At 38.4% G+C, this 27327-nt stretch overlaps 1 protein-coding gene across 1 annotated transcript in view; it reads left to right on the top strand.

Moving 5' to 3' along the window:
* Positions 1 to 27327, top strand: part of csmd1a (CUB and Sushi multiple domains 1a) — a 389222-nt gene that overhangs the window by 348756 nt on the left and 13139 nt on the right. The window contains exons 56-71 of the mRNA XM_069693686.1: positions 732 to 905; positions 1027 to 1200; positions 3115 to 3303; positions 5748 to 5924; positions 8614 to 8799; positions 12075 to 12251; positions 12864 to 13049; positions 19421 to 19594; positions 19734 to 19800; positions 20499 to 20605; positions 22566 to 22639; positions 23624 to 23735; positions 23905 to 24084; positions 24567 to 24629; positions 25380 to 25541; positions 26683 to 26795. Of these exons, the coding sequence (XP_069549787.1) occupies positions 732 to 905; positions 1027 to 1200; positions 3115 to 3303; positions 5748 to 5924; positions 8614 to 8799; positions 12075 to 12251; positions 12864 to 13049; positions 19421 to 19594; positions 19734 to 19800; positions 20499 to 20605; positions 22566 to 22639; positions 23624 to 23735; positions 23905 to 24084; positions 24567 to 24629; positions 25380 to 25541; positions 26683 to 26795 (2315 nt within the window). The remainder of the gene's footprint in view (positions 1 to 731; positions 906 to 1026; positions 1201 to 3114; positions 3304 to 5747; positions 5925 to 8613; positions 8800 to 12074; positions 12252 to 12863; positions 13050 to 19420; positions 19595 to 19733; positions 19801 to 20498; positions 20606 to 22565; positions 22640 to 23623; positions 23736 to 23904; positions 24085 to 24566; positions 24630 to 25379; positions 25542 to 26682; positions 26796 to 27327) is intronic.

Below are 27327 nucleotides of genomic sequence, written 5' to 3'. Positions count from 1 at the left end.
AGATAGATAGATAGATAGATAGATAGATAGATAGATAGATAGATAGATAGATAGATAGATAGATAGATAGATAGATAGATAGATAGATAGATAGATAGATAGATAGATAGATAGATAGATAGATAGATAGATAGATAGATAGATAGATTGATTGATTGATTGATTGATTGATTGATTGATTGATTGATTGATTGATTGATTGATTGATTATAAAAAATGCTGGGCCTGTCATTGGCTTAATGGGGCACCGCAACATGAAGGGAGGGGTTGACTGTGAAAAGCAGGTTACTGGCCTCTTTACAGTTGAAATGGTATTAAATACAATTCAATTATTCACCACACCTGAGCGCTGAAGCTCTGTAATACAATTGATGTGCACAGGTTTCAAGACATCATAACATGATGTGGCACTTCACAGCCACTTAGAATTATACTGAGCTTTGTGCATCTCTAATTGCTGCATGGAAAAGACTCAAGTCTTTGAACACTGATTTTGTGAATACACTGAGTACTTCAGTCGCCAGACACTTAGAAGCTTAAGTATTGAAATGGCTCCTGTTTGTCACTTCACAGTCTAACTGTTAGGACAATGAACTTGAATGTGTTTTTAAGTCGTATCTTCAGGAACACTCAACCAGCTTAAAGCTGATGACTTTAAATCCCAAGATTTAGAAAGCGAGTTTAAGTAGCTCATTATACCGCATTAATGTCTGTAATTTTGCCTCTCCTAGCTGGTCACTGTGACTCTCCGGATCCTATAGTCAATGGCCACATTAGCGGAGATGGCTCTAGCTACCGTGACACAGTGGTGTACCAGTGCATGTTAGGATACCGCCTAATTGGCACATCAGTCAGAATCTGCCAGCAAGATCATCGGTGGTCTGGAACAACACCCGTCTGCGTCCGTAAGTGTTAAAAAGTGTTAAAAATATCACAAATTATCAAGTAGAAAAAGCACAATCCTGTATATCGTACTTATTCCAAACTTTCTCATCATGCTTCTCTCAACTCTCCCTGCTCCCTCAGCTATTACTTGTGGTCACCCCGGCAACCCAGCCAATGGGCGGACCAATGGCAGCGAGTTCAACCTCAATGATGTAGTGAACTTCACCTGTAACAGAGGTTACATCCTCAGTGGAAATGCTCGCGCTCAATGCCGACTCAATGGACAGTGGAGCAGCCCCCTACCTGTCTGCAAAGGTCACGATCACATTTATTAACACAGTGTTACAAAGTTATACTCAAGTCGTTAATGCTTCATTCTGTTGAATCAGCTCTTCAAGTTAGACGACATTAGATAACATGGTGTGGCTTCTTCCTGGTTCAAGTCTATTGTATGTTAAGAACAGGAAAAGATAATTATGGACACAAGCTTTCTCATTGTGGTGGATGACTGTAGACAATTACAGCGTCTACACTGTTGGTTTCACTTTTAAATAATTGGATTGAAGTGACATTGTTTTACTGATGTTGTCACCTACTCCGATAATCGTCGTTTGCAAGTAATATCATAACCAAATATAATGAAGGCCACAGTGACAAAATTTGTTCCCAAGTTATAAAAACAATGATTTTCCTTTAAAGCATGTATTTTCAGCATTTGTTGGCTGATTTTGTTTCTAGCTACATTATGTGAACTAAATCGTTTTTGGCCAAATCTGCTGCCTGTAAAACTGAGAACTGAATAATTGTAGCATAAACACACACATTCAAATATACACGCACACTTACCACTGAGCTGTATTTTGTGTGTGTGTGTGTGTGTGTGTGTGTGTGTGTGTGTGTGTGTGTGTGTGTGTGTGTGTGTGTGTGTGTGTGTATCTAAGTAAACTACCAAATTCATAGATGCACACACATGCACAGCTGGGTACATGTCCAGAGACATGGTCTTATCCTCTGCTAACCATGCGTGGTCGTAACTCTACAAATCTTTCCAGACCTCTGGTAGTGTAACAGTCATGACATTCTAAAACACACACACACACACACACACACACACACACACACACACACACACACACACACACACACACACACACACACACACACACACACACACACACACACACACACACACACACACACACACAGAGGCATTTTGCACAGTCATGAGAGCAGATCAATAAAACATAGTTGTGCACATGGGTTTCCCATTGAAGGGATTCATCCTCGCTTGCCTGCTTTCTTCATCTCCCCCACTTTTTCTGTTATCCCTCTCTCCCTCCCTCTTTCTTCCTCGCAGCAGCAGCTGTCAATTATGAGACTGAAACTGTCTTTGTTCCCACAGGGTGCCATACAGGCACACACACACACACACACACACACACACACACACACACACACACACACACACACACACACACACACACACACACACACACACACACACACACACACACACACACACACACACACACACACACACACACACACACACAGCCATCCCCCCCATGGACCTGAATTTGAGTGAATGTCAGTCTCCCCTGTGACATGTGGAAAATCAAACTCTTCTCCTATTGGACTGGCATCAACCCAGAGAGGAGAGAGAGTAGAAGGGACCAGAAGAGGGAGAAGAGAACAAAGAACTCCAGAAATCAGAGCAATGTTTGACAAAAGAACAGTTTAGAGAAGACCAGAACAGAGCAACAGGGACAATCTGAATTTGTTACTCTGTGATTTAAGATTTAGTCTCGAGCCCCATCATGTTGCCCGGTGCTTGTTCTGTAAAGGTTCACTGTATTTCTCCTGACAATCCAAAAATGTGTGTCTAAAATCTTAAATTACTACTCATTTCAAAGTATACTGGTGAGTCTCTAATAATAGGGTAGTAATAGTGAATAAACAAATGACTGAGCAATTTCTGACATAGTTATTGAAGCTGTTCTTATTGATGTTGTTTTGGTTGTTATATTCATCTGTCTAATAGCTCTTCTCTTCTCTTCTGTATTCTTCTATAATATCAGCAGTGGTCTTTGTACACTTGTTGTCTTTGTAAAATATGTAACCATTTTTTTTTTAGCCATTTAGACCTAAACTGAGTGAAGAAACATGTATGCATATACTATATATACTACTTAAATAGGTTCTAATAGATTTGTATGCTCTCTTGTGCAGTGGTGAACTGTTCAGACCCGGGGCACGTGGAGAATGGTGTGCGCCAGTCTGGCCTACATTACCCAGAAGTCTTCAGCTATGGTGTAACTGTGGCAATCCACTGCAAACGAGGCTTCTACCTTCTGGGCTCTGCACTCCTCACGTGCCAGCATGACGGACTGTGGGACCGACCGACCCCTCGTTGCCTAGGTATGGATGCACATATATACAGCAGGTGTTTGAGAACACTTGTCATTGAGAGAAATGGTGGCAATGCAGGTTTAGAAGACAAATGAGACAAAACGACATTCATAGGCCTATGATGAAAACATTTGTCCTTTCGTCAACAGGTAACTTCTCAGATTTCTGCAAAAAACATGTCTACAAAAGGAGTAGTCACAAGCGACAAGATTTCTATTTATTTGTCTTTGTATATGTCAGGAAATGCCATTTCAGGAATGAAATGGGTTGAAAAGCCACTGGGAAGAAGATGAAGAGCGAATGAGAATCTGAGAGAATAGGAGAGGGTTCAAGAGACAAAATGGCAGGGAAGTAATAATAATAATAGTAAAAAAAAAGGGCGAGAGTATGAAAGGAAGAGGCTTAAAGGTTTGAGCATGTTTGTGTGTATGTGTGTGTACAGAAATAAAAGTGAGCATGTATCTCTTAAGGCAATAGGTGTTCTTGTTAGAGTTCTACCCTGGCTGATAGAAACATGGAGATTAAACTAGGGAGCGATAGAGAGAAAGAGGCTGTTTCACAGATGAAGAGAGAAAAACAAAGAGGAAGAGCACACAGTAGCAGAGAGGTGGAGATGAGGGATCAGACAGAGAGGGAGGAAGGGGCAGACTCTGGTGAGACACTTGGCGTCTGTGCATCGAGCATTACATTCGAGAAACAAGGTCTTATCGGAAAATTGGGGGGAGAGGGGTGATGAGTGAGGGGCAAGGAGAGGATGGAGTAATACAATTTGGGGGTAAGGGGAGATATCGGAGGACAAGTCATTTGGCAGAAATAGAAAATCGAGAGCAGTTTCATATCTGTGTCCTGCAGAGACCTGTGCTCCGTAAAACATAGATTTCTCCCAAATTGAAGAAAAAAATAGTAGGTCTTTTTTTAACAGATGTCTCGTGCTTTGACACTCTGGAACGGTTTCTACTAGTTCTCTACACAGAGGTGAGGGAATGACTCTTTCTAGCTCAAGTGAATTTAATTTGAGATGAGTTATTGGTTTTCTATCTCTCCCTCTCTCTCTCTCTCTCTCTCTCTCTCTAAGGCAATTTAATTAAACTCAATAAAAGTAAACTTCACCGGCATGACTGTATACTGTCATACAGTGTGAGTACAGCAAGTTTAACTAGAAGGGGACTCGGAGAGCACAGACCTCCGCCATGGCCAATAGTTCACTTCTTCAATAGATATAAAACAATCGTGACCATGTTACAATTGTACCGTCTCGAGTTCTCCCCTAAGAAAATCCTGTCCCCACCATCCGCGATCACGCCTATGTGTGCAATACACATGCCTGTCCACTAGAGGACAAGTTGCCAGCATCATGATTTTACCTTGCAGAGGTGTGAAAAAGTATGTGTTTAGATTTAGGGGAAAAAAACAACCACACGGTTACGTTTAAGAAAACAATACCTCAGACTTAGGCACGAAAACAACTTGGGTTAAGGTTAGGAAAACATTTGAAAATAAATCCATGGTGCTTTATTGCAGACTGAAACCCTGATCATCAGGGTAAAAGTCCACTGTTTTGACCTGCGACCAGTGTCATATGACTCACCTCAACTTTCACATCAAGGCAAGGGATCCGTCACACTGTTACGGTATCCTCTAGTGGACTGGCAGGTGTATTACACACTTTAGCGTGATACTTAGGCGGCCCCTGAGTGCTCCAGAGCTATCGCTTGCTGTATTAAGTTTTAACAAGTGCAGGTGTATCCCAGAGGATTACTGGTACCCATGAATGTGGATTGTGACACAGAGTCATCGTTTTTCTAAACTTCCCTATGTTCGTATCTATTGAACTTTACTAACATCTACTGGATTTAAACCAAATGCCCTATCTCACAATGTTAATGAAAGGGGAAAATAAGTTTGGGATCTGTCTCATGATTCGATCCGCCCCCAAAATTTTGGGGATCTTCTTTTCACGGTGCTACATCCTTCCATCAAGTTTGATAGAAACTTAGGTGGTAGTTTTTTTTTTTTTTATAGTACTGATGACAAACAATCAAACTGCACCAAAACGACCTCCTTGGCTGCGGTAATTATCTATGTACTTACAAGTATGTGTCTCAAACATTAGGCATAACGGCAAACATTAGGTTATGCCTAATGTTTGAGACAGAATGTCCTCGGCCACTGACCTTTGTTGCACAGCATACTCTGCCCTCTTTCTCCTTGTTTAATATCTACCTCTCTATCTTTATTTTTAACCTGTTTGCCTTCAATGAACACACACACAACAACAACATAAACATTTGCGTTAACTTTCTTCCTGTCACCTCCTCCATGAGCTGTCTCCTGCCGTGACACAGCTGCACCACTCAGTGCAGTAGTACCTTGAATCCATTGCTGGATGTAATCACACTCACTCTCAAACTAACCCCCTCTGTCTCTCTTTCAATCTCTCACTGACTCTGCAGCTATTTCCTGTGGTGACCCCGGTGTACCCCCGAATGCAGTAGTATCTGGAACCCAGAGTTGGACATATGGCTCAGTACTGCAGTACTCCTGTCTGCCCGGTGGGGTGTTGGTGGGTAATACTACCCGCCACTGTCAGGAGGACGGCACGTGGAGTGGAGCGCCCCCCTACTGCACCGGTAAAGGCAAACTAGTTGATGAAGCAGCATGTCTGATTGATGTGATTTTCAGCTAGTAGGGAATAAGAACTTAGATACAGTGAACCCTCGTTTTTCGCGGGGGTTACGTTCCAAATAGAAACCGTGATAGGCGAAATCCGTGAAGTAGTAACCTTTATTTTACAATTGAAATAGATAGAACTGGACATTAAATATATCTACGTTACATATAGTCGTAATGTGATTTCAATGCACGATGCAAATCCGTGAAGCAGCGAGACCGTGAAAGGTGAACCGCGTTATAGCGAGGGTTCACTGTACACACATTTTTGCAGAGGCTGTACAAAATGAAAGGCATATTGGCTGTCTGTTTCTAAAAATAGATCAATAATTCATCCCTTTCACTCTTTGAAATCAAATGCATTTATACAGACTGTCAACAGTGTGTTTCCACAAATACAATGATGCATTGCTACTACAGTATACACATACAGTCTCTCCAGCCTTACATATAAGGTCATTGCCAGACCCGACCTCTATAGAATCGATATATAGATCTGGTCACATAGTACACAGTACAAATACAAACTACTAAACAACAACAAAACCTCAAGCTTTAGTGACCTAAAGAAAGAAACCAGATTTATTATTTACCAAGAGATAAAACTGGTTCAGCTGTCAGAAAATAGTATCATCCCATCTGGCATCACAAGAGTGAGCTGTTCCACACAGGCATGTCAGTCTGAAGATGTCTTTCTTTTGCTTCAGTATAATAAAACGTGTCACCTGTGGCCTTTAGGACACAAATATGACAGTAACTGGTACTAACTAGAACTGACTGGTACATATGATTGACAGACATTGTCCTTGTGGGTTTCGGAAATACTTAGTTCTGAAAGCTGGATTTGAGTTTGATTTTAGATCAGTGTGTATGATGTACTGTGTTCAGGTGAAAACCGTGGTAGACTGTCAGTAAGGCCACTACATACAATGGCTGAAAATTATTCGTGCTTTTTCTTCTCTTAATGTTATCACAGTTAGTACTTTACCAGAGGTCTTGCCATGAATGAGTAAAGACTACATTTCTCAGTTTCTACAATTCCAACATAAATAACACATCAGAGGAAACATTATAATTTGAAATCAGTTAATCAATTTAATTAGTGACTAATTGCTGCAAGCCTCTTTGATTATAATTACCTGCCCTCTAGCTTACTGGAAACCAACCATCCTGTGACCATGCTGGCCTTCCTTGTGCATTGCTTCCTCTTTGCTCTACAAAAATACAACATAGAAGGAAAATATTCAAAAACATTTTTTATATCTTTTAATCAACATTATTCCAGTAATGTTGTTATTATTAGCTCTTGCATTGTATGAAATAATTCACCATTTGATTTTCTTGCCTGTGCAAGTTATCTTGAGAAAGTAGTAAATGTCATTATTATTATCAAAGCACAAACAGACAATGTGTTGCTAGTGTAAACTGAGTGCCTGCTATGCTACAGATTACTGTATGTAACGATACTACAGTATAATAATAACTTTATTTATATAGCACCTTTAAAAACAGAGTTTACAAAGTGCTCTACAGAGAAGCAAGGCATAGTCATACATAACGTCAATACCGGTAAACATCTAAGAAAACAGGAGGCAAAAAAGACCAAACCATAAAGGTAATGAATACAAGAAAACCAAACAAATAACCAAAATGAGCAAATGGAATAGAAAACAAACAAATTAATAAATTAATAAAATAAACAAACAAAAACAGGGGAACAAAGAACTGCATACAAGGACGTAAAAGGACGACATCACTTAAAAGCAATTCTATAAAAATGGGTTTTACTGTGTATAGTGTATGTAACCTGGTTTGAGCTGCATGTGTAAAAATCTGGCAGGAATACGGAGGTGAAGGAGTCCCGGTTTACGACTCAGGTTGTAAGCGCTCCTCTACAGTAGGCTTACGCAGATCCCACAACACTACAACTTATCATTTCCGAACTCAGCATCAACTCTCTCAACAGCTGAAATGCAATAAGCTTACTCTGCTGGCCTCAAAACAGAACACTCAGCAGGGCAGAATCCATCCTGCAGCTGAAGACCTCATTGAGATGCAAGGCGCTGCATTTGGAGCTGTACCCTGTTAAACTCACAAATCCCCACCGATGGAATTTAAGCTGCTAAAATTGTGACACGCTCCGTGCTTTTAATGCTAGAACAATTTGGTATAGCCTAAATGCAAAGTACAGTTCTTGAAAGTTTGTGTGTCTGGGTGTGTGCATGCCTGTGTGTCTCACTGTATATGAGAGACTTAGAAGGTAAACTGTATTGTTGTAAATTCTGCAATGCAAATGGTTTTTAGTCGATGTTGTTGACCTCTGGCATGAATGCTTGCATACATTTTTAGCATAGTGATTTCCATTTAATTGTAGTTAGACAAAATTACTTAAACCTAGTATTATTATTATTATTATCATTATTATTATTATTATTATATTAGACAAATGCACATCAGCTTAATGTAGCTGTTGATTCACATTAACAATATTAAGTATATTTGGATTTGCAAATTGCTGTTGGTAAGTTTCTATGTTTATGCCTCATCAGTCCAGGACTGCGAAAGGGTCTTTGGTCGCTTCATTGGTGCGTTTGTGTCAGCTCTTAGTGCATTTGCTACATTAACTTTATGTCTCCTTTCTCGCTATAGGTGTAAGTGCTGGTATCTGTGGAGATCCCGGGATCCCTCCCCATGGTGTACGCCTAGGAGGGGAAGAATTTAAGACCAAGAGTCTTCTGCGTTTTAGCTGCGAAGCAGGATTTAATCTGATTGGCTCAGCTGAGAGGAACTGCCTTCACAATGGCACCTGGAGCGGTACACAGCCTGTCTGTCAAGGTGGGAAGTGTGGCAATAAACATTTATGTGACTCTTGCTGTTATGTGAAAACTTTTGGAAGATTTTTAGAAAGTCATTAGAAACCTACACTGCAAGTCACATTTAAAACACTGGGCAGGCTACCTTGGTTGTGCAGTAGTGATTTCTCCTCAAGTCAAGATATATGTATATATATATATATAGGCCTTTGTGCAATGTATTTTTTTTCATAAGAACCCTTTATTGACTCTGTTTTATAGTAAGAGGCTGCTCCTTGCTTTATACAAGGGACTTGGATGTGACAACATAGCATAGCCTGAACTGTCTGTTTTGAAAATGTCATATATTTTGAATAGCAAGTTATCCCTGTCTCAATTGACGCTACCTCTGGGTCCCAACCCAGATTCTATAAAACATTGCCGTAAAAATTAACATTGCTATAAAATCAGCCAGTTCAGATTTTGTAAAAAAAAAAAACACATTGCATTCATGGCATATGGACTAAATTATTCAGCATTTTATGTGAAAATAAATCAGCTCAGCCTCCAAAGTTGAACAGCTTAATCTCTTTTTTGGATAATACAGTAGCATCCGGCTACTTGGTACACTGCTGACAGTAAGCAACTAATCCATTATCAAACATAGCTTAAAGCACATTACTCTATATAGATTGTACACTGCACATTGTACATTGTGTAAGAGAAGCTTTCACATTAGTTATACATGCGTGCCCTGAGATAGATATATGTTTTATAAGATGAAGTTGAAGTAAGTACATAAGTATGGTTTAATTTATTATATAAGTATTCAATTAAGCTCTATTACGACAACAATTTCACGTACTAATTGTAGTCTAAAATTCACAAAAGAGTGACACACAAATAAGCAAATTATTGATTTATTGTTGTCAGTATTCATTGTGTGCGTGTGTGCGCGTGCGCACGTGCATGTTTATATTTGTGCGGCCCAGATATAGAGAGTTAAAGTGTGTCACTCCTAACTGACTGAGCTGGATCATCCACAGCGCTGTGCTAATAAAGTGTATCCTATTGTATACAACAGCAGTTTTCAAAGACACTCTTTAAACCCATGGGAGTTTAGGGGAAATTAAAGTGGGTCCCCATAGTGCAGTAGAGACACTGGAATCCTAAGCTGCTGCCTGTGTTACTTCCCCTATTCCCACTTAATATATTCAGGTTGAATAAAACAATACTGACATGAACTCCACTGTGATCTGATGCAGATTTTAGATTCAGTTAGGTAGATGGGCTGCTACAGCTGTAATTGCAGTGGATAGGTTGAGGAAGAGTGAGTCACACAGAACCGGTGTATACTCTTTTATTATTTTGTGGCTGTGACACAAAACACCACCAGTATACTAAATATGGAACAATGAAAAGCATAAAGGCCTCACTGACAGAAATAAAAAATAACTGTAAAAACAGGTGTAATAGATCTTGTTCACAGAAATAACAGAAATACACATATTTGACTGCTGAATTGCATCTTTTGTTTGGCACATTTCATTTCAAAATACCACCTATTTTGTTCAATTATTTTCATCTGCTGATTTGTTAAATTCCAAAAAAGTATTACCAATCCTAACAGCCTTACTACTTAGAAAGTCAGGACTTTAATGGAAATCCATAATGGGCTTTGTTTTTCATGCCAGCAATCAATATCTTCCGACTGTACCTCAATTTGAGGAAAACAACCCTCTTTTCGAGCCACAGGACTGTAAAACGTGATGATATTGGGCTGTTGCGTGCAGTGTGGTTGAAACTATCTCACAGAAAAGTTCTGAATTTTACTGCTGCCATTCTGAGTGTTGTTTTGTCTACATATGCCGAAAAACGAACTTTAAAATCTAGCCCTCTAGACTTACAGACACAAAACAAACACACACCTTTGTGTGAGCCTGTGTCTATGTTTGTGTAATGCTAATTATTTATGTCTGTCTGCAGTTGTTTTTCATTAAGCTAATAGTAGTTAAAAGCTGATTCAGAGAAGGTGAAACATATATCACTGAGACACAAACACAAAGAAATCCATATACTGTACACGTCTAGACAAACGCACACGCACATACAGACCGTTGCCCACAACACACACACTAACAACGTAGACACACACGGTCAGCTTCGCATGATGTGCTCCACCTACACAGTCTCACACACACACACACACACACACACACACACACACACACACACACACACACACACACACACACACACACACACACACACACACACTTGGACAGAGCTTTCTAACTAATGAACCCTCATCAATAGGCGTTTGATTGTTAAAGGCTGTCAGCTGCCATGACCTTATTAGTGAAATGTGCCGTGGTTGGTTGATAATTCCTGTCGGTTCTGTTAATGTGCTGCGCCAGCACACTAAAGATCGATGGATCACTAGTTTAGACCGTAGTTGTAGTTTTTTTCCTGTCCACATTCATGTGCCCTCCCCAAACATATTTATCCTGCCATCTTTCAGACCAGCTGTGGTACAGAAACAAAGAAGGCTTTTGATTTGTCCAGAAACAGTATTCTGCAGACATTATAGGGTGACTTGTTGCACAGAAACAAAAGGGAGACCCCTGGATTCACTATGAGAACAAGGGCTTTAGTGGAGAGGCTGTTGAAGCAGCTGTGAAAATGAACACCAATGTGTCGTAATGGAGGCTGCAATGTCAAGCATACAACCAATCTGGAATAATAAATACTGTATGTGTTCTCTGTGTTCTTCATCGCTGAGGCTTTGATCTCCCCAAGATAATTCAGGAAGGACATTGTCCACAAGTACGGACTGATGATAAGCTTTGCATCCCTGCTGCATGACAAATACTCCTTCTTTCGATTATTTGTTTTTTTCTACAACTGCTGGACCTCACAAACCTTTTGGCAAACAGCGTGTACTTTTTTCTAACAGTGGGCAAAACCAGGCAACACCTGGCCATGGTGCATTTTAAAGCTTCACACTTTGCTCAGCAGCACATTGGCAGTTATAGCTGGCACTGTAGATTATTACCAGCTTCCCATTTGCCTCGAGCACACATCTGTAAAACTGTACATCTGCCATTCAGCTCTGGGAATCAGTCCAACAACCTTTAGTCATTAATCAGCCTCACTACCTCAAGGACACATTTTATGTTATTTCCATCGGACTCCGGTGCTAATCTCATTATTGCAGGCCACAGCTGATCAGCCCTGAGTGACAGGAAGACAGTATTGCTCACACTGGTATTATCCTTATGGTTAATCAACGCTGATTGGTATTTCCTCACTCCTCAGCTGTATCCTGTGGTAACCCTGGCACCCCAGCACACGGCAGAATTGTCTTCAGTGATGGCATTACCTTCGGCAGCTCAGTGGCTTATGCATGCTGGGAAGGCTTCAAAACATCAGGCCTGACCACCAGACACTGCACAACAAATGGGACATGGACGGGACAACCCCCAGATTGTACTGGTAGGATGGATTTAATGTTAATACTGTCTTTATTATTAGTTCTTTCAGCACATAGTGTCACCATTATTATTATAGATTTGAAAAAGTTAAGCTAACTTCATTAAAGCACTACAGGTACTACTGAAAATACTGTCAGTGATGGTATGCATAATAGTGGTTTGGTAGGGCAATTTAGCAATATTATATTGACATTGCGATATTAGACTGGATATTTGTCTTTTTCTGGTTTTAAAGGCTGTATTACAGTAAAGTGATTTCATTTTCTGAATTTACCAGACTTTTTCTTGCTGTTCAATTATTTGCCTTTACCCACTTAGTCATTATACCCAAATTACTGATGATAATGTATCAAACATGGATGTAAATATTTTGTGAACACACCAATAGGCATCTCAACAGTGTTGTCACAATATCAATAATGAGATATTTGGTCAAAAATATTGTGATATTTTATTTTGTCCATATTTGCCAGCCCTGGACTGGGCAACTAGATTTTATGCAGGTTCAGGACAGCACAAGGTTAAATTTGTTATATCTGTGCAACAACACCATCTGACAGCTTTCCACTGTACAGGCTGGGCTCATGACTTGTCCCATTAAATTTCCCTTTAGTGATCAGTTGTGGAGACCCTGGGCCAGTAGCCAATGGGATCTATCTAGGAAGTGAGTTTAACTTCAACCACTCGGTGACATACCGCTGCAACCCTGGTCACCTGATGGAACCACCTGGTCCTGGACGCAATGTTCTGCGCTGCATCAAAGATGGAACCTGGAACCAAACCAAACCCAGCTGTAAAGGTAAGACGAACTAATACTCAAATGACTGCTTCCATAGTAGTACTGGACAAAAACATTACGTTTTGAGTTAGAAAGTTGGTTAAACATAGACTTTGCAAAGATGGACTTGAAAATGGATTTGTTGAGCCCATCCAATATTAGTTCTTATGAGACTGATAATATGGTTTATATATGAGAGTTTTAAAAGTCTGATAGTAATACATTGGTAAATATTTGACATATTTCAACTTGAGAACATAATCATGTTGGACAAGCATCAATTAAATGTGTTTATAAGAAAGATTTTGACTAAAATATTTTATGAAATTAATTAAATCAAAAACATAACATAGACATAGTATATTTTTAATAGGAACATCCCTTAAAATATGAAATAAGATATATTAAGCTGTCAGCAATAAAACAAAATTGACAGAATCAGACTTGGAAAAAGTAAAGATTATAAAGTACAGATATATTTTTAAGTGGACTGTGGTGAGGGCAAACTTGTATTATGAATATTAATGGATGGAAATTGTTATGAATAGATTTGTGCTTAATTTAGTGATACTTTTGTCTTTATCTACAAGATGCAAGGTTCAGGAAAGCTTTTTCAAAGTAGTGTTGATTTCAAGCGATTGACTCAGAATAGCAAGTATATAAATACTATAATAATATAAATATAAATACAAGTTTTGTTATATTCCACACTGTAATAATACACCACAAAGGAGAATAGACCGGAGGTGGAAAATATGTCAAGTCTCGAAGTAAGATAAAAGCAAGGTGGTGAAAAATGGAGACGGGTGAGGCCAGTTATTGGTAAAGACCTGTGCAATTACAACAGACAAGCCCCACAAAAACAAGTGCGAAATTAAATAAGAAAATTAGTATTCTAATGCAAGCTGGCATACTAAAATAACAGAGAGTGACTTCAGCAGTACATTAGCATTACCATGAAGGCAAGATTAGGCCAGTGGAAGATTAACATTGCTCCTTGCAATAACAGTGTTAAATTGGGGTTTATCTCCTGAAACCCTTTTGTTTTTCCTCAAAAACAAAGAGGAGAATAAAAAAGAATTAATTAAAATAAAACAAGTCAGATTTTTACAACAGCCCATATTTAGATTTTACACTATGACACTCAACAACAGTAAAAGATCCGGTTTCCTGAGATCTTCCCTGCCGTTTCTTCCCACAAACAGAAAATCTCCTGCTGGCTCCTGCAGTTGCAGAGGCTTTGAACTGAGATGAAAAAAAACTGAGAAAGCAGGCAGAGAGGCTACTGAGCGGGAACCAGAGAGAAATGCAGCGAGAGAAAACAGAGAAGTAAAAGATACTTTAGGTGATAGAGGATGAGACTGGGGCAGGAAATTGAAAAGTGAAAATTATAGGTGTAAAGGAAGAATGAGGAAGAGAGGGAGATATAAAAGCATTGAAAAGCTGCAGGTTCTCTTTCTGTTCCTCTTTGCCCTCCTTTACTCTCCACTTCTCTCTTCCTCTTGAGGCTTTACCTCCACCGTTCACATGTTTTTGTTCAGCTTTCCTGTTTTCATCCCCTCAGTATTCATTTGATCCTGTTTTGGACAGCAGCATTTTCACACACAGACACATACTCACACACCCAGAAACATATTGAGTGAAGGAGTTCTTACCGATCAAACTGGACCTTGACAGGCAAAATTAATGAAGTGAGACTCAGTAAGAAGGATATTGAGTAAGTGAGGCAATGATGAGTAGTGATTGGGGAGGGAGGGAAAGAAAAAGAGATGAGTGTTGTTAAAGGAGAAGAGAGAAAAGGGGATGAAGAGGGGTAGTGGAAGGAAAAATTTGAAGAGATTAGAATATAAAGAAACATAAAAACACACAATAACCCAAAATAAGTAAGGCAGAGATTAAGCGAGAATGAAAATGGTAGATGGAAAAAGAGAGAGTGAAGCAAGTCAATGAAAAAAGGAAAAAGGCAGAATGTGATGAGCCATCAGTGGGGCCACAAGGAGAAAGCAAAAGAAAAGTAAGTAAGAGAGGAAGCGAGTGATGGGAGAAACAAAGAGAGGCAAATCAATACCTGCCCCCAAACCTGTAAACACACAGTGAGAAAAGGGATTAGGCCCATAAAATGTGTTGGCTGGGTGAATTGCGCCAAGAGAGATATGCCTAAAAGACAAAGCGAGGGAGGGAGAGGCAATAATGGTGTAAGAAGGAGACCAGGAGAGCAGGGGAAGAGGATAAAGTGAACTAGAGCCGGGGATAGAAGGACGAGGAAGAGAGGTGCAGGGAGAGTGAAGAAGAGCTGGAGGGAGAGAGTGGGAAAAAATAAAGTATGCAGACAGAAAGGAGGCAGAGGACCAGAGTATAAGAAAGAACAGAGTGTGGCGACGTAAGAGGGAAGAAGAGAGGGTGGGGAGAGGGAAAGGAGTCATGGATCACAATGACAGAAGGTGTCTGTGTCTGTGAGCAGGGATGAGAGAGGCTCCTCTTCCTCAGGGTTGTGAAGCCAACCCAGTCTATTCACAACAAGGGAAAGTGACAAAGAGAAAATAAGAGTTCAGAAGCCTTCAATTATAGACACAAGTGTTCTCTGGGCATCAGAGACCAGCAGACACATTGGTGCGGAATATTAACTGCTGAATTCAACAAGAGTGTGATATTCTATTTTTAGACAGCTGCAGTTTGTTCCCTGACAACAAAGTTTTGTTTAGGGGGAAGAAAACACTCATTCACTGATTAATCTGAATCCCCATTAGCTGCTGGCTCGCCACTAGTTTAGCCTTTGTTCCTGGAGTCACACAGCAATAAATTATGAACTACATGCTTAAAGAACTGACATTGACTTGTTTGCAGGTGTGCAGATTTTTTTTTTTTTTTTTTTTTTTTGTATGGGTCTAACAACAGGCAGAACACATTGTAGAAAAGGGAAAAATAATATGGGAAGATGAGCAACACTTTTGTTTTGCAAGTCCTGGAGTGACTTTGGGGAGATGCAAGGCTTCTTCAGGACACTGGTGACATACAAAACCCAAATCAGTCAACTGATTAGCTTGCTGCAAGCAGCAGCTGTTGCCTGGACATTACCATGATATAAAGAAAATATTTTTCTTTTGTGGTACAAAACTATTTTTTTATTAATTGCACTTGAGTCTGCATCCAAAAGAGTGACCATAATGCAACAGGGAAACAGAAAAGAAAAGCTAGATATGGTTTGTGTATTTATACAGAAGAAATTATCTCTTGCTGTGTTTTTTTCTCTCTATTTTTGGTGCTTTATGTGCAATACGTGCTGATTGCTGTGTCCTCTGTATGTACAGGATGTGTGTGTGTACATTTTTGTGTGTACATCCCATTTGCATATCCGGGTGTGTGTGCTGTGTGTATCCTTGTGTGCACTGTATATCATCATAGCAGAGTGAATGGACCATGAAACCATCTGTCTCCTGGTTAGATGAGAATTACACCGACTTTATTAGATGTTTGAAACCATGCAGATGGTTATCATTATCTTAGGGAGTTAGGCACACGCACACACAGAGATGTTTATCAGGGTGTTGTGAAGTTGTATGCACGGTGCACGTACAATACACTTGCATGTATGAACACACACACCGTGAGTTTCTTCAAATCTTGTAAAGATGCTTTAACCTCATCATGCATAAACAGTGTGCTGTCAGATGATCACAGATTAAATCCTCAATATGTAACAGATGCTTTTTTAATGCATACTAATCTATTTGATCCGTTAGATAATTTGACATCAACATCAGTTATGTACACAAGCAGTTATAAAATCAAGTTTTAAAATGGCTGTGGGTTTGTGTGACTCATTAGCATTGCTTAAATAGGAATCCTACGTGTTGAGCTTCAAGTATACAGTGGAAAGAAAAATTAAGGGAACTCTTTAAAATTTGCTGCATTTACGTTTGAAATTTGTCTTAAAATATTGTCAGATCTTCATCTGAGCTACTATTATGAACTAAATCAATGAAGTTGAACTAATAACGAACAAATCTTTGAATTCTTTGCATCCTTATTAAATATGTAATTCTAACATTCACAATATAGACATTTTGGAAACCTCGAGGCTAATGATATCAGCAAAAGCTAACTGGAGTCATGAGTTACTAAATCTGGATTCGAGTCAGTGAAAGAAGATTGGAGGTGTGGGTGTAGAGATGCTGATGTGAACCATGCCTCATAGAAATTCTCCCAGAAGACTTAAAATAATCAAACTTTATCGATCATGAAGAAAATCCTTGTGCCAAAGAAAGCTCAAAAGTTTCAACAACATAAGAATAAATGCAATAGAATCTTGAATATAAAGTGTTTTAGGAATAAATGCTAACAACTGTGCCTAATAGAGAAACAATAAAAGTAATATAAATGTAGTAAAATAAAGTGAACAAAAACAGAAACGTAATATGGCATACAATATTGAAAGAGTAATCTTGCACATGATTTTGAAAAAATAATATGGCACATGGTAATGATATATTTGAGATGATGTAGAGCAACATTACCAGCATTTAATTGAGCAGATTTGAGAAAAACAGTATCACAGGTAACCCCCGGTCAGTAGAGTGGAAGCAGAAATGCCCTGAGAGGCAATGCACATCCTCAAAAGTCACTCAGAAACTCTCAGTCCATATGGTGACTATGATTCGTCTTTTGTTGAAGCATCTTACATACCGTGACCCAGGTCATCTGTTACTTTAAGACAGTAAATATCCACATGGTGTTCACCATCTGCAGCTTTTGTTGTTTTCACTTCATGTAATAACTTCCATCTGCCCTATAGTCATACTGACCTTATGCGGCCTGGTTATTCTTCATTTATTCCATTTCTAGTTTTGTCTCCCATCTTCCGCTTGCTTTTGTCAGATATGATGAACTCAAGTAAAAAGTCTCTGTCCTATTGTTTCTCACAGCCTGCTTTTAAATTCTAAAAGCTGGAAAAACACGTCCATAATCCTGGAGCAGTCATATGGCCTGACACCACGTCCACTCTCCATTACAGTCTGCATGAACTACTTTATAAATAATTCAGCTAGTTTACTGTGTGTGTCATAGTAGTGAAATAACTCAATGTTTATATGAACAATTTCAAGAGCACCAATGCAACATTGCAGTTGCAACAAACAGTCACGATCTGTATCTAAATACAACTTTTCTCCTAATTACATATTTATACATATTTTCTCCATAAAATAATTCGGAGTAATTAGCTTGCTGCACTATAATAGCTATATATATATAATAGAAAAACTGCACTGTGTGATAATGCAACTGACCAAATGAGTCTTTACTGTCTCAGAGAAGAAATACTTTATTAGTAGTATTAACACGTTTCAAACAGCTGCTCCAACAGCTTTGTTATGATTTGATACTGTTACACATACATGATCAAACACAAATACAAACACATTCTGACTAGTGACCATGAATATTACAAATAATATGATTAGTTATGATAATCAAGACTTGCGCACCCACACACAATGTAAGTAGTTATATTTTACACAGACAGAAGATGCAAATCTTCACAATGCAATACATCCCCACTTCTGGTACAGACAGGAAGTTTAACAAAAGAAATAATGGAACCGGTGCACTTCTATGTCGTTGAAAAACTTCTCATAGGAAGCTTGCTTTTTTTAGTTTTTTTTTTACTATCAGTCAGAGATTAGAGGAGGGCAGCACAGGCAGTTGCCCAGTGGTCATCATTATTTGTGGTTTTCTTTTGCCTGTTGCATGTACAGGTAGACATCGATCCTGACACGACTCTGAATAAAAATCTTTCCTGATTTGGCAAATGCTGCAGTGTGAATTATTTTAAAAAAATAAAAAAAGTATTAAAGTAAAGTAATTAAACACATTAATTACAATTAAAGCTTTTCTTCAGAAAGCAATTGTTTCAACTGTAGTTTAATATTTTCAAAGCTACATATCCACCAGCAACTTCTGGAACGTTCTCACTAAGACATGTTATGTTGTACTGATTTATTTGACTCTGTTGAAGATAAAATTGCAACTGTTAGTAATAATCAGTGGATGCATCAAAATGTCATTGTAAGAGCATTAGCTGTCACCGGCATACTATTTATTAAAGTGTTTGTTTTGTATTGATAGTGACAGTGTAAGAAAAAATGGCTCAGCAGTTCATCTATCTTCTTGTTGGAGCCACATTAGCATACTTGTACTTATAAACCTGGCAAAGAGAACATGTTCGATAAACCACACACACACACACACAGGTTGAGAGGTGAAAGTGTAAATCACTGAACCGCCATGTTATACGTTGAACTATGTTAATTTTGGTCATCTTATCAGTACATTATCTTTTATGTGTGTGTGTGTGTGTGTGTGTGTGTGTGCGTGCGTGCGTGTGTGTGTTTCAGTGATCCAGTGTGGACCTCCCCCTCCAGTACATGATGGGAAAGTGGAAGGGACCGACCATTCATGGGGATCGAGTGTTAGCTACAGCTGTTTCCATGGCTATCAGTTGACCACTCCTGCTGTGTTGGCCTGTGAGGGGAATGGGACTTGGACAGGAGACATGCCACAGTGTCTGCGTAAGTTAGCACTTCATTAAATACACTTTAAACTGCAACGTATCTTAGTTTAACTGATGCACTGCTGCTGTTCACCTCTCAGTAATTGTAACTGTTCAGACCAACAGGAGCATTAACTGTCATTGGTGTGTCTTTCAAGCTTTCCTATGTGGTGATCCTGGATCTCCTGGAGGAGGATTTAGAGAGGGGAACATCTTTTCATACCGGTCAGTGGTTAGATTAATGAATGACTGTCAACTGCTGTGCATATACTGTGTCTCTAGTAATTGTATTAGTTATGATGGGTATTATCTTGAAAAAAATATTTTGTCTTATCTCTTTCTTTCTCATCAGACTCATTAATATTGCTGCTACTATGACAGTTTTAGTGTTTCCCCTGCTGTTTTTACTCATGATAACTTGCTACTTGAATTTTGCACCACAGAACTCCCTCTGCATGTTACTGCTTTATTAATCACTATTTGCCAACACTTATTCTGTCTCACGCTGCATTTTCTATAGCGAACTAAAACTGAGGCCAGGTGATAAACAATTAAAAACCTTACTGCATGTGCTTCATCATAAATATGTAAAAATCAAAAAATAGTAACATGTCTTTACTGTAAAACAACCTCAGGAAGTGTCTGGGTGTCTGTTCAAAGCATTGCAAGCACAAAACACATTCTGTTTTTGTGAGCAAAGACAACCAAATGGGATATAAGCCGAAGGTGAAGTGGTGAGACATAGAGATGAGGAAACTTCCAAAACTTTAAACTGTCCTATGAATGACAGATTAATTAATTAAAAACATATAAAACCATATCTCATCATGAAGTAGGGACATATAAGCAGTGTTTTATTATTACTCATAACTTATTTTGTCATTGTTGTATGTATGTAAATAAATATTTGTTTTCCCACATAGGTCAGAGGTCAGGTTCTACTGCCACACCCCCTACTTACTAGTAGGCTCTGGCTCCAGAGTCTGTGAAGCTGATGGGATTTGGAGTGGCCAACAACCAGCCTGCATAGGTAACTAAAAGAAAAAACACCAAATACATTTTGACTTTAGAAACTCAGAGAGTGCATGTGACAGTTTCTAAAATGCAAAGAATATACTGCCAGGTTGTTGTGGCCCCAACATTTATACTGGAATTCAATAGAGGTACTGACTTTAGCCTCAGAAGTATGTTTACATGATACAGAAATTTGTATAATATAGTAATTCTAACAAAGTAATTATTACAGATTTTGTCCGCTGCCACCTTAATAGCAGACTCAGTTTTTCCTGACAGTGTTGTATGGAGGAAGAGGTTTTCCCTCTTAATGTTTAGCAACATGTCCACTTTGAAGCCATAGGTCTGGAGAATACCTTGAAATTGGTCAAATCCTCTCTTGCATATTAAAAAAAATTGGTTAATCATGTTCATTATACCAGAAGCTGCGAGGGGAAAATAACTGAACACCTGATTTGCTATTTGTTGAATTTTTAGTTCCTCTCAGGAGACTCAGATCAGATCAGTTGATACAAGCTAGAATTAGCGAGGCTATTTTGAATGTCATGATATGACATTTACAGAAAACAACTTATGTCCAACAATAAGGATGCTATTACAATGTATTTCTAAGAATTGGCAACAGATCATTATTTCTTTAAAATATTACGTTTTTATGTTCTCATTTTTGAAAGAAATTGAGAAATCTGCTTTTACATCACACACAGAAAAATGTGAATGAATTTGAGAAACCATTTATTGCATTTACAGAATGTTCATATGAATATTTCAAGCACACATAATATAGTCTTTTAATCAGTTTCGAGGAACACACATTTTGTTTACTGGAAAGGAAAACATTCCATCTACAAGTTATTATATATTTCTTTTAGATTATACAATTATGTGAAATCAGATTATTGGTAAATAAGATTGTGGATTTTATGCATATACACATTTTTTCATTAATATTCCTGCAGAGCTATAGCTGAAGATATTATCTAATTAATAGATGAAGTGTGTAGTTTTGATGTCAGCTTTTGATTTTTATGAAGATGTTATCTTGTAAAGCAGCCTCTCATGTTTTGAAGTGAGTTTCAGGGTTTTGTGGTAACTGTTTTGACAGCATGGAGCTTATTTTGGAACACGTTGTGATATCACCAGGAAAAAGCTGAATTAGGCTGTTAAAGCTGGAGTGTAAAGCAGTCTTGAAGCAACAACACTGCCATCACAGAATTTCTTTCCTCTGCTAAAAATGTATTTTCTATTGAGCGTATCTACAAAATCTATCTATGCTGTTACCCATGTGCCCTGTGACCAGTAGTTCAGTAACTTGTGTAACTTTTTAAGATGTAACTCGTATGATGTCAAATCTTTTATTTTGCTATACAATATTGATTAATATTGACATTACATACGGTGATATATGTTACCTCACTCCACTAATACTTTAATTTAAAAGTTCCACTTTGTGTAATAACTTAATTTCATTGCAATTCAGAGGGAAATATTTTTTCTTTACTACATATGTATGACATTTATCTGATTTTAGTGGCCACTGGTCACTTACTCACAAAAGTTTTACTCACAACACATGCTGTTTTAGAACATCGTATGATGCATTGCAATGCGGCAGGGGCTCCGAATATGTTTTCCATGACTTGAGTATTCATAGGTGCATTATGTTAATCTTAGTGAAATGAGTCAAAAATCCATCAAAACCTATTTTTATGTACTGTATAAAATGTAGTGCACTGCACCTGAAGTCTGAGCTGGGAACACTGATAAATGTATAGTTAGAGGTGCATGAAATACCAGAATTCTTCCTTTGTTGCAGAATGCCTTTAAAATGTCACTGTGTGTGTGTGTGTGTGTGTGTGTGTGTGTGTGTGTGTGTGTGTGTGTGTGTGTGTGTGTGTGTGTGTGTGTGTGTGTGTGTGTGTGTGTGTGTGTGTTTGTTTGTGTTTGTGTTTGTTTGTTTGTTTGTTTGTTTGTAGACCCAGCCTTCAACAACTGTCGTGATCCAGGAACTCCAGCCTATGGTATCCCGGTCATGGCCCAGGGCTTTCAGGTGAGAAATATCTTTATTGACAGCAAAACCTCTGTATAATAAAACATATTACATGAAATATACAAGTAAAATTAGTCACAGAAAGCAGTTATAAAAACAGCTGAAAAAATACCTGCTCAGAGTTGTCAGAAAATATGTAATTACCTCAGTCAAATTTCAAGTATAAATATGCATTTCAAAGAAATTATTTGACAGTTTCTGCTAACCTGCTCGTTTTTATAAAATTATTCAATCAAAATGTAGGTTAGACAGATCTTTAACCAAGCACTGTAAATCAAGTTTTAAATTTAAATTTTGAAGTTCATAAGAAGCCATTAAAAGGATGTAATGATGAGTAGTGTATGAGATATAATTGCAGAATTGTCAAAAGACTGCAGCAGTATTACAAGGATGAGTTAAGGTGAGTAAAAAAAACTAAAACAGTTGTAATATGGCAAGAAGGAAAGCCTCAGTCTCCATGTTATACAATCGGCATAAAACAAAAGTCAAGCACTCAACATGCAGGTGAAAAGTAAAGCCCTGGTCAAAAATTACTCCCATATATTTTATGTTATACTTTGGCAATATGTTTTTCTTTTGAGGCATCAAGCTGTCTGAAGCAGAGATAAGAACATGTTGATGTAATATACTATCTGTCCGATCCTTAATAGAATTTAGGCAAACAGGCAAATCCTTCAATTTGTGTTGGCATAATTGGATATCATCCACATTTCATATTTCCCCTGACATTTATACAAAGAGAGGAAGGATTACTAACACCATGAGAAAAAAAACCTGGCTCAGCATGTGATGTAGGAGTAACACTGTTAGTTTAAATGTTTATTCAATTTAATGATTACATCCAGAAAAATAGACAAAATATAAAAATACGATGAGATATTCTTCAAGTTAAATGACAATTACCTCACACTGCTGAGTGTGGCAGGTTTTAAGAGACTGGGGTTAACAATTAACTTTTTTTTTTGGTGCTTTTATCAATTGTAGGTTGGGAGTAAGATTTCCTTTAAGTGCCGCAAAAACTACCACATCCTTGGTTCAACAACAAGAACGTGCCTAGAAAATCTAACCTGGAGTGGAACTCAGCCGGAGTGTATAGGTAAGGAAAAACTTTGTGTTATCAGAGTCGTTAAAAACCTGTGTTAATTCAGTTGTTCTGTTTTGCTGATTAGGTTGATGTTGTTGCTCATAATTTTGCTTTGAATCTGCATCTATGGATAAGTGTCTTTGTTAACTTTGAATGTATTTTTCTCCTCTCCATCACTCAGCCCATTCATGCAGACAGCCAGAGACCCCCACCAATGTAGATGTTCGATCTATGGACCTGCCTACCTTGGGATATACCTTGATATACACCTGTCAAGATGGTTTCTATCTAGCGGGGGGATCAGAGCACAGAACTTGCAAAAGTGATGGGAGGTGGTCAGGAAAACCTCCGCTCTGTAAAGGTATTCTTGAAATCCTGTCTTGAAAATGCACAGCTCGTACATAATGCGCTGATATTGTACCTACAATCTAAACTGGATGTAATAATACCGTATAGTTTAAGATAAATATCACCCCGATATAATTTCTATGCTCCTTTAAACAGCCTCAGGCAAATTAATACTGGGGTGTTTTTTTTTTTTTTAATCATGTACTTATGGCCATATTTAGTCTCAAAGCTGAGGGGCTGTGAATGCTGTGATGTATGAAAACAGGCTGCCAGCTGTTTTCTGTCTTGTGTTTTTGTTCCTTTTGTCTGCAGAAGTAGCAAAATGTAAATTTTTGACATTAATAAGTATTTTTCTTTCTTTTCTTATAGACAGACAGAGAGAGAGAGAGAGAGAGAGAGAGAGAGGACAGAAGACAGTCAGACAGACAGACAGACAGAGAGATAGATATATATAGAACTAAGCTTTATTCAGTTTTATTCTCTTTTCTGTTTCAGTTGGAGTGAAAGTTAATCCCAAAGGCAGAGGAGAGTCAGATGTCCAGAAGAACAAGATTCGCGGTATGCAGAAAAAAACATGCACACACAGTACACTGGAGTACATACACATGTGGTTATTGCACTTCCTTGGCAACTTGTTATTACCCCATTTTGAGTTTAGTTTCTGATATTATATTTGATTCGACACGATTGTCACAAAGTATTTCTCGGAGATGCATGAACGTCAAGGTAGGAGGTTGAAGTGAGTGTTGGGTGGATGGGTCCCTGTCTGGATAAGCAGTCTCATTTCAAACTCATGACAGTGAATTGTCTTGTGGATGCAGGTAGGCTCAGATGAAGTAAATGATTCATTGAAAACATTCAGGAGAAATACTATGTAATAGCTGGTAAGTTTGAAGTAGGATTTAGTAATCAATATATGCAGCTAGAGGGAGCCAGCAAAGAGACAAACACCAGAGAAAAAGACCAAAGTTGCATGATTTTTTTTTTTTTTTTCAAGGGTACTGCAGCTGCTGAGTTTTAAATAAATCATGTTTGTAAGTGTGGGATTCAGACAGATAGAGACTGACGCGCTCAATTATAAACGAAGCAGAGGTATTACTGTTTGGTTTGTTTCTTAGAAATCACGTGAGGGTAATCCTAATCCAGAGCCTTTTGTTCCAATCATTGTTCATGACCTTTAACGTGCAGCTAGGAAAAGTCATTGAGGCAGTGAAGACACTGATAGCAGCAGCATAACAAGCTTTTTAATCTTTTGATCTTCAGAAATTTACATTTCTTCTTGTTTTGGTTTCTGTGTCTCCATTGCAGTTCCAGTGGATGTCTTCTCTCCAAACTCTGAGTGGAGCGGTTTCTACGAGTATCTAGGGAAGAGACAGGCAACCACTTTTACTGTCACTGGCTTCAACGCTACCAGTGGCAGAGTAAACGTCACATTACTGGAGACCACCGGTGTGTCAATCAGATTGTCAGGTAAACAACAAGGAAAACAAACACAGACTATCATAGGAGTCAAAAGTCATAAAATGTATGTGAAAAACAAAAATACTTCCCCCAGTCACCCAGAACAGGATAGGTAGGAATTGGATGAAAAACACTTAATTTGTTTGGTGCTCAGGTGATGGCTAAATGAAAGTAAAAAGGAACAATCTAACTGAAAAGCGGTGTTGTAACACCACCTCTGTTGTCAGTGTGCAATCACATCCCAAAAGTTGAACATTTGCAGACTTTAAATTCAGTGTAAACAACACAAGCTATAGGTGTAAATATACAGCAGATTAATAAAAATACAGCTTTCATTCACACTTATTAGCAAAACACTGCTGGTATCTATGTTGTAACTGCCGCATTCCCCTATATACAGTAGCTCATCATTTTTATAAATATTGACTAGCAGAAAATTAGCTGTAGGGTATACAGAGGAGAGAAAGTGTTTATTGATGTGTTGAATAATATAACAAACAGTGGCACTGGTGGAAATGATGAACAAGTTGTACATGTGGGCCGCTCCCCGCCGATGTCAGAGAGTCAAATTATACCCTGAGCAACATAACCTCCCATAGCAGAGCCCCAGTGCACATGATGTATTTTTTATTGGAATGTATGTATTATATGAAAATAACTGGCAGGTGAACAAAGCGGATAATGCCACCCAATAAAATTTGCCCTTCGACATGTATAATCATTTCATTTTTTTTTATTTATGATTTTGTTTTACACGGATTTGTCATATTGAACATCAGTAGTTTTTGTTTTGACACTACAGTTAACCAAGTAGAGACATGTAGCTAAAGGGTACATGTCATTTCCCCCTCCGGTAATGTGTCATGTGCTTGGTGAAGGGAATAGAGTATGATAATTCAAAATGTCAAGGTGCCTCCTTTTCTCTGTTTGTCACACAACCTGTCTGTTTGTATACCCACCCATCCGTCTGTCTTTCCATTCGTCAAACTCCCATGGCACCTTTGTCTCAGTGACTTTCTCGTTACCTTGCCAAGTGCCAAAACAAATAAGAAGTTCATTTGCTGTTATTAATATTATATCAGGTTCAAGCACTAATCAAATTATTTGTATATTCAACATCAGTGCTCTGTCTCTGTCTCCATCGATCTAGGTACCTATAAGTCAGAGGAAAACCAGCTGCTGCTGAAGGTCTACCAAGTGAAGGGGCCAACAGAGCATTACTACAGCAAGTTTAAAAACGACAACTGGGCTATGGATGGATATGTAAGAAAAACTTTTTTTTTGTTTCCTGTATCAAGCATGGTAAAATGAATGTTGGGGTTTTTTTTTTACACTGTTTTTAATAGTTAAAATCAATACAGTAATGTGAATATTTAATGAGAATACAGGTGTAACAATAACAGGATATGAATGATACTGAATCCCACATCACTGACTCCACAGATACATGCCTGGATTAGGCGATCCATAACACGACATTTCAGCTAACCTTCCAATAATACGATGCATTTCCATTTATACATATACCTGTCAGTGATGACACCAAATGGTGGTGCTTCCTACGTGTCTAAAATCTCACTTGAATTTAGTGTTTTTGTCACCATGAGTTGCCCAGGCGTTCAGCCGAGACTACAGGAGAGACATTGTTTCAGCATGTAACTCTCTATGAGACCATAAATCTGGGACTCAGTTAGTGTTGAATTATTGCACTTTTGCTCTGACTATTCAAAGTTTCTTTTATACATTTTTATGTAATAAATCAGCCACATCATAGTTATATATTTTGGATGCCAAA

This window comes from Brachyistius frenatus, unplaced genomic scaffold (genome assembly GCF_029030835.1).
Source record: "Brachyistius frenatus isolate BFR_SWC_R1_liver_20210118 unplaced genomic scaffold, ASM2903083v1 Contig_15, whole genome shotgun sequence".
NCBI classification, from domain to species: Eukaryota; Metazoa; Chordata; class Actinopteri; family Embiotocidae; genus Brachyistius; species Brachyistius frenatus.
This window is presented reverse-complemented; position numbering and strand designations above follow the sequence as displayed.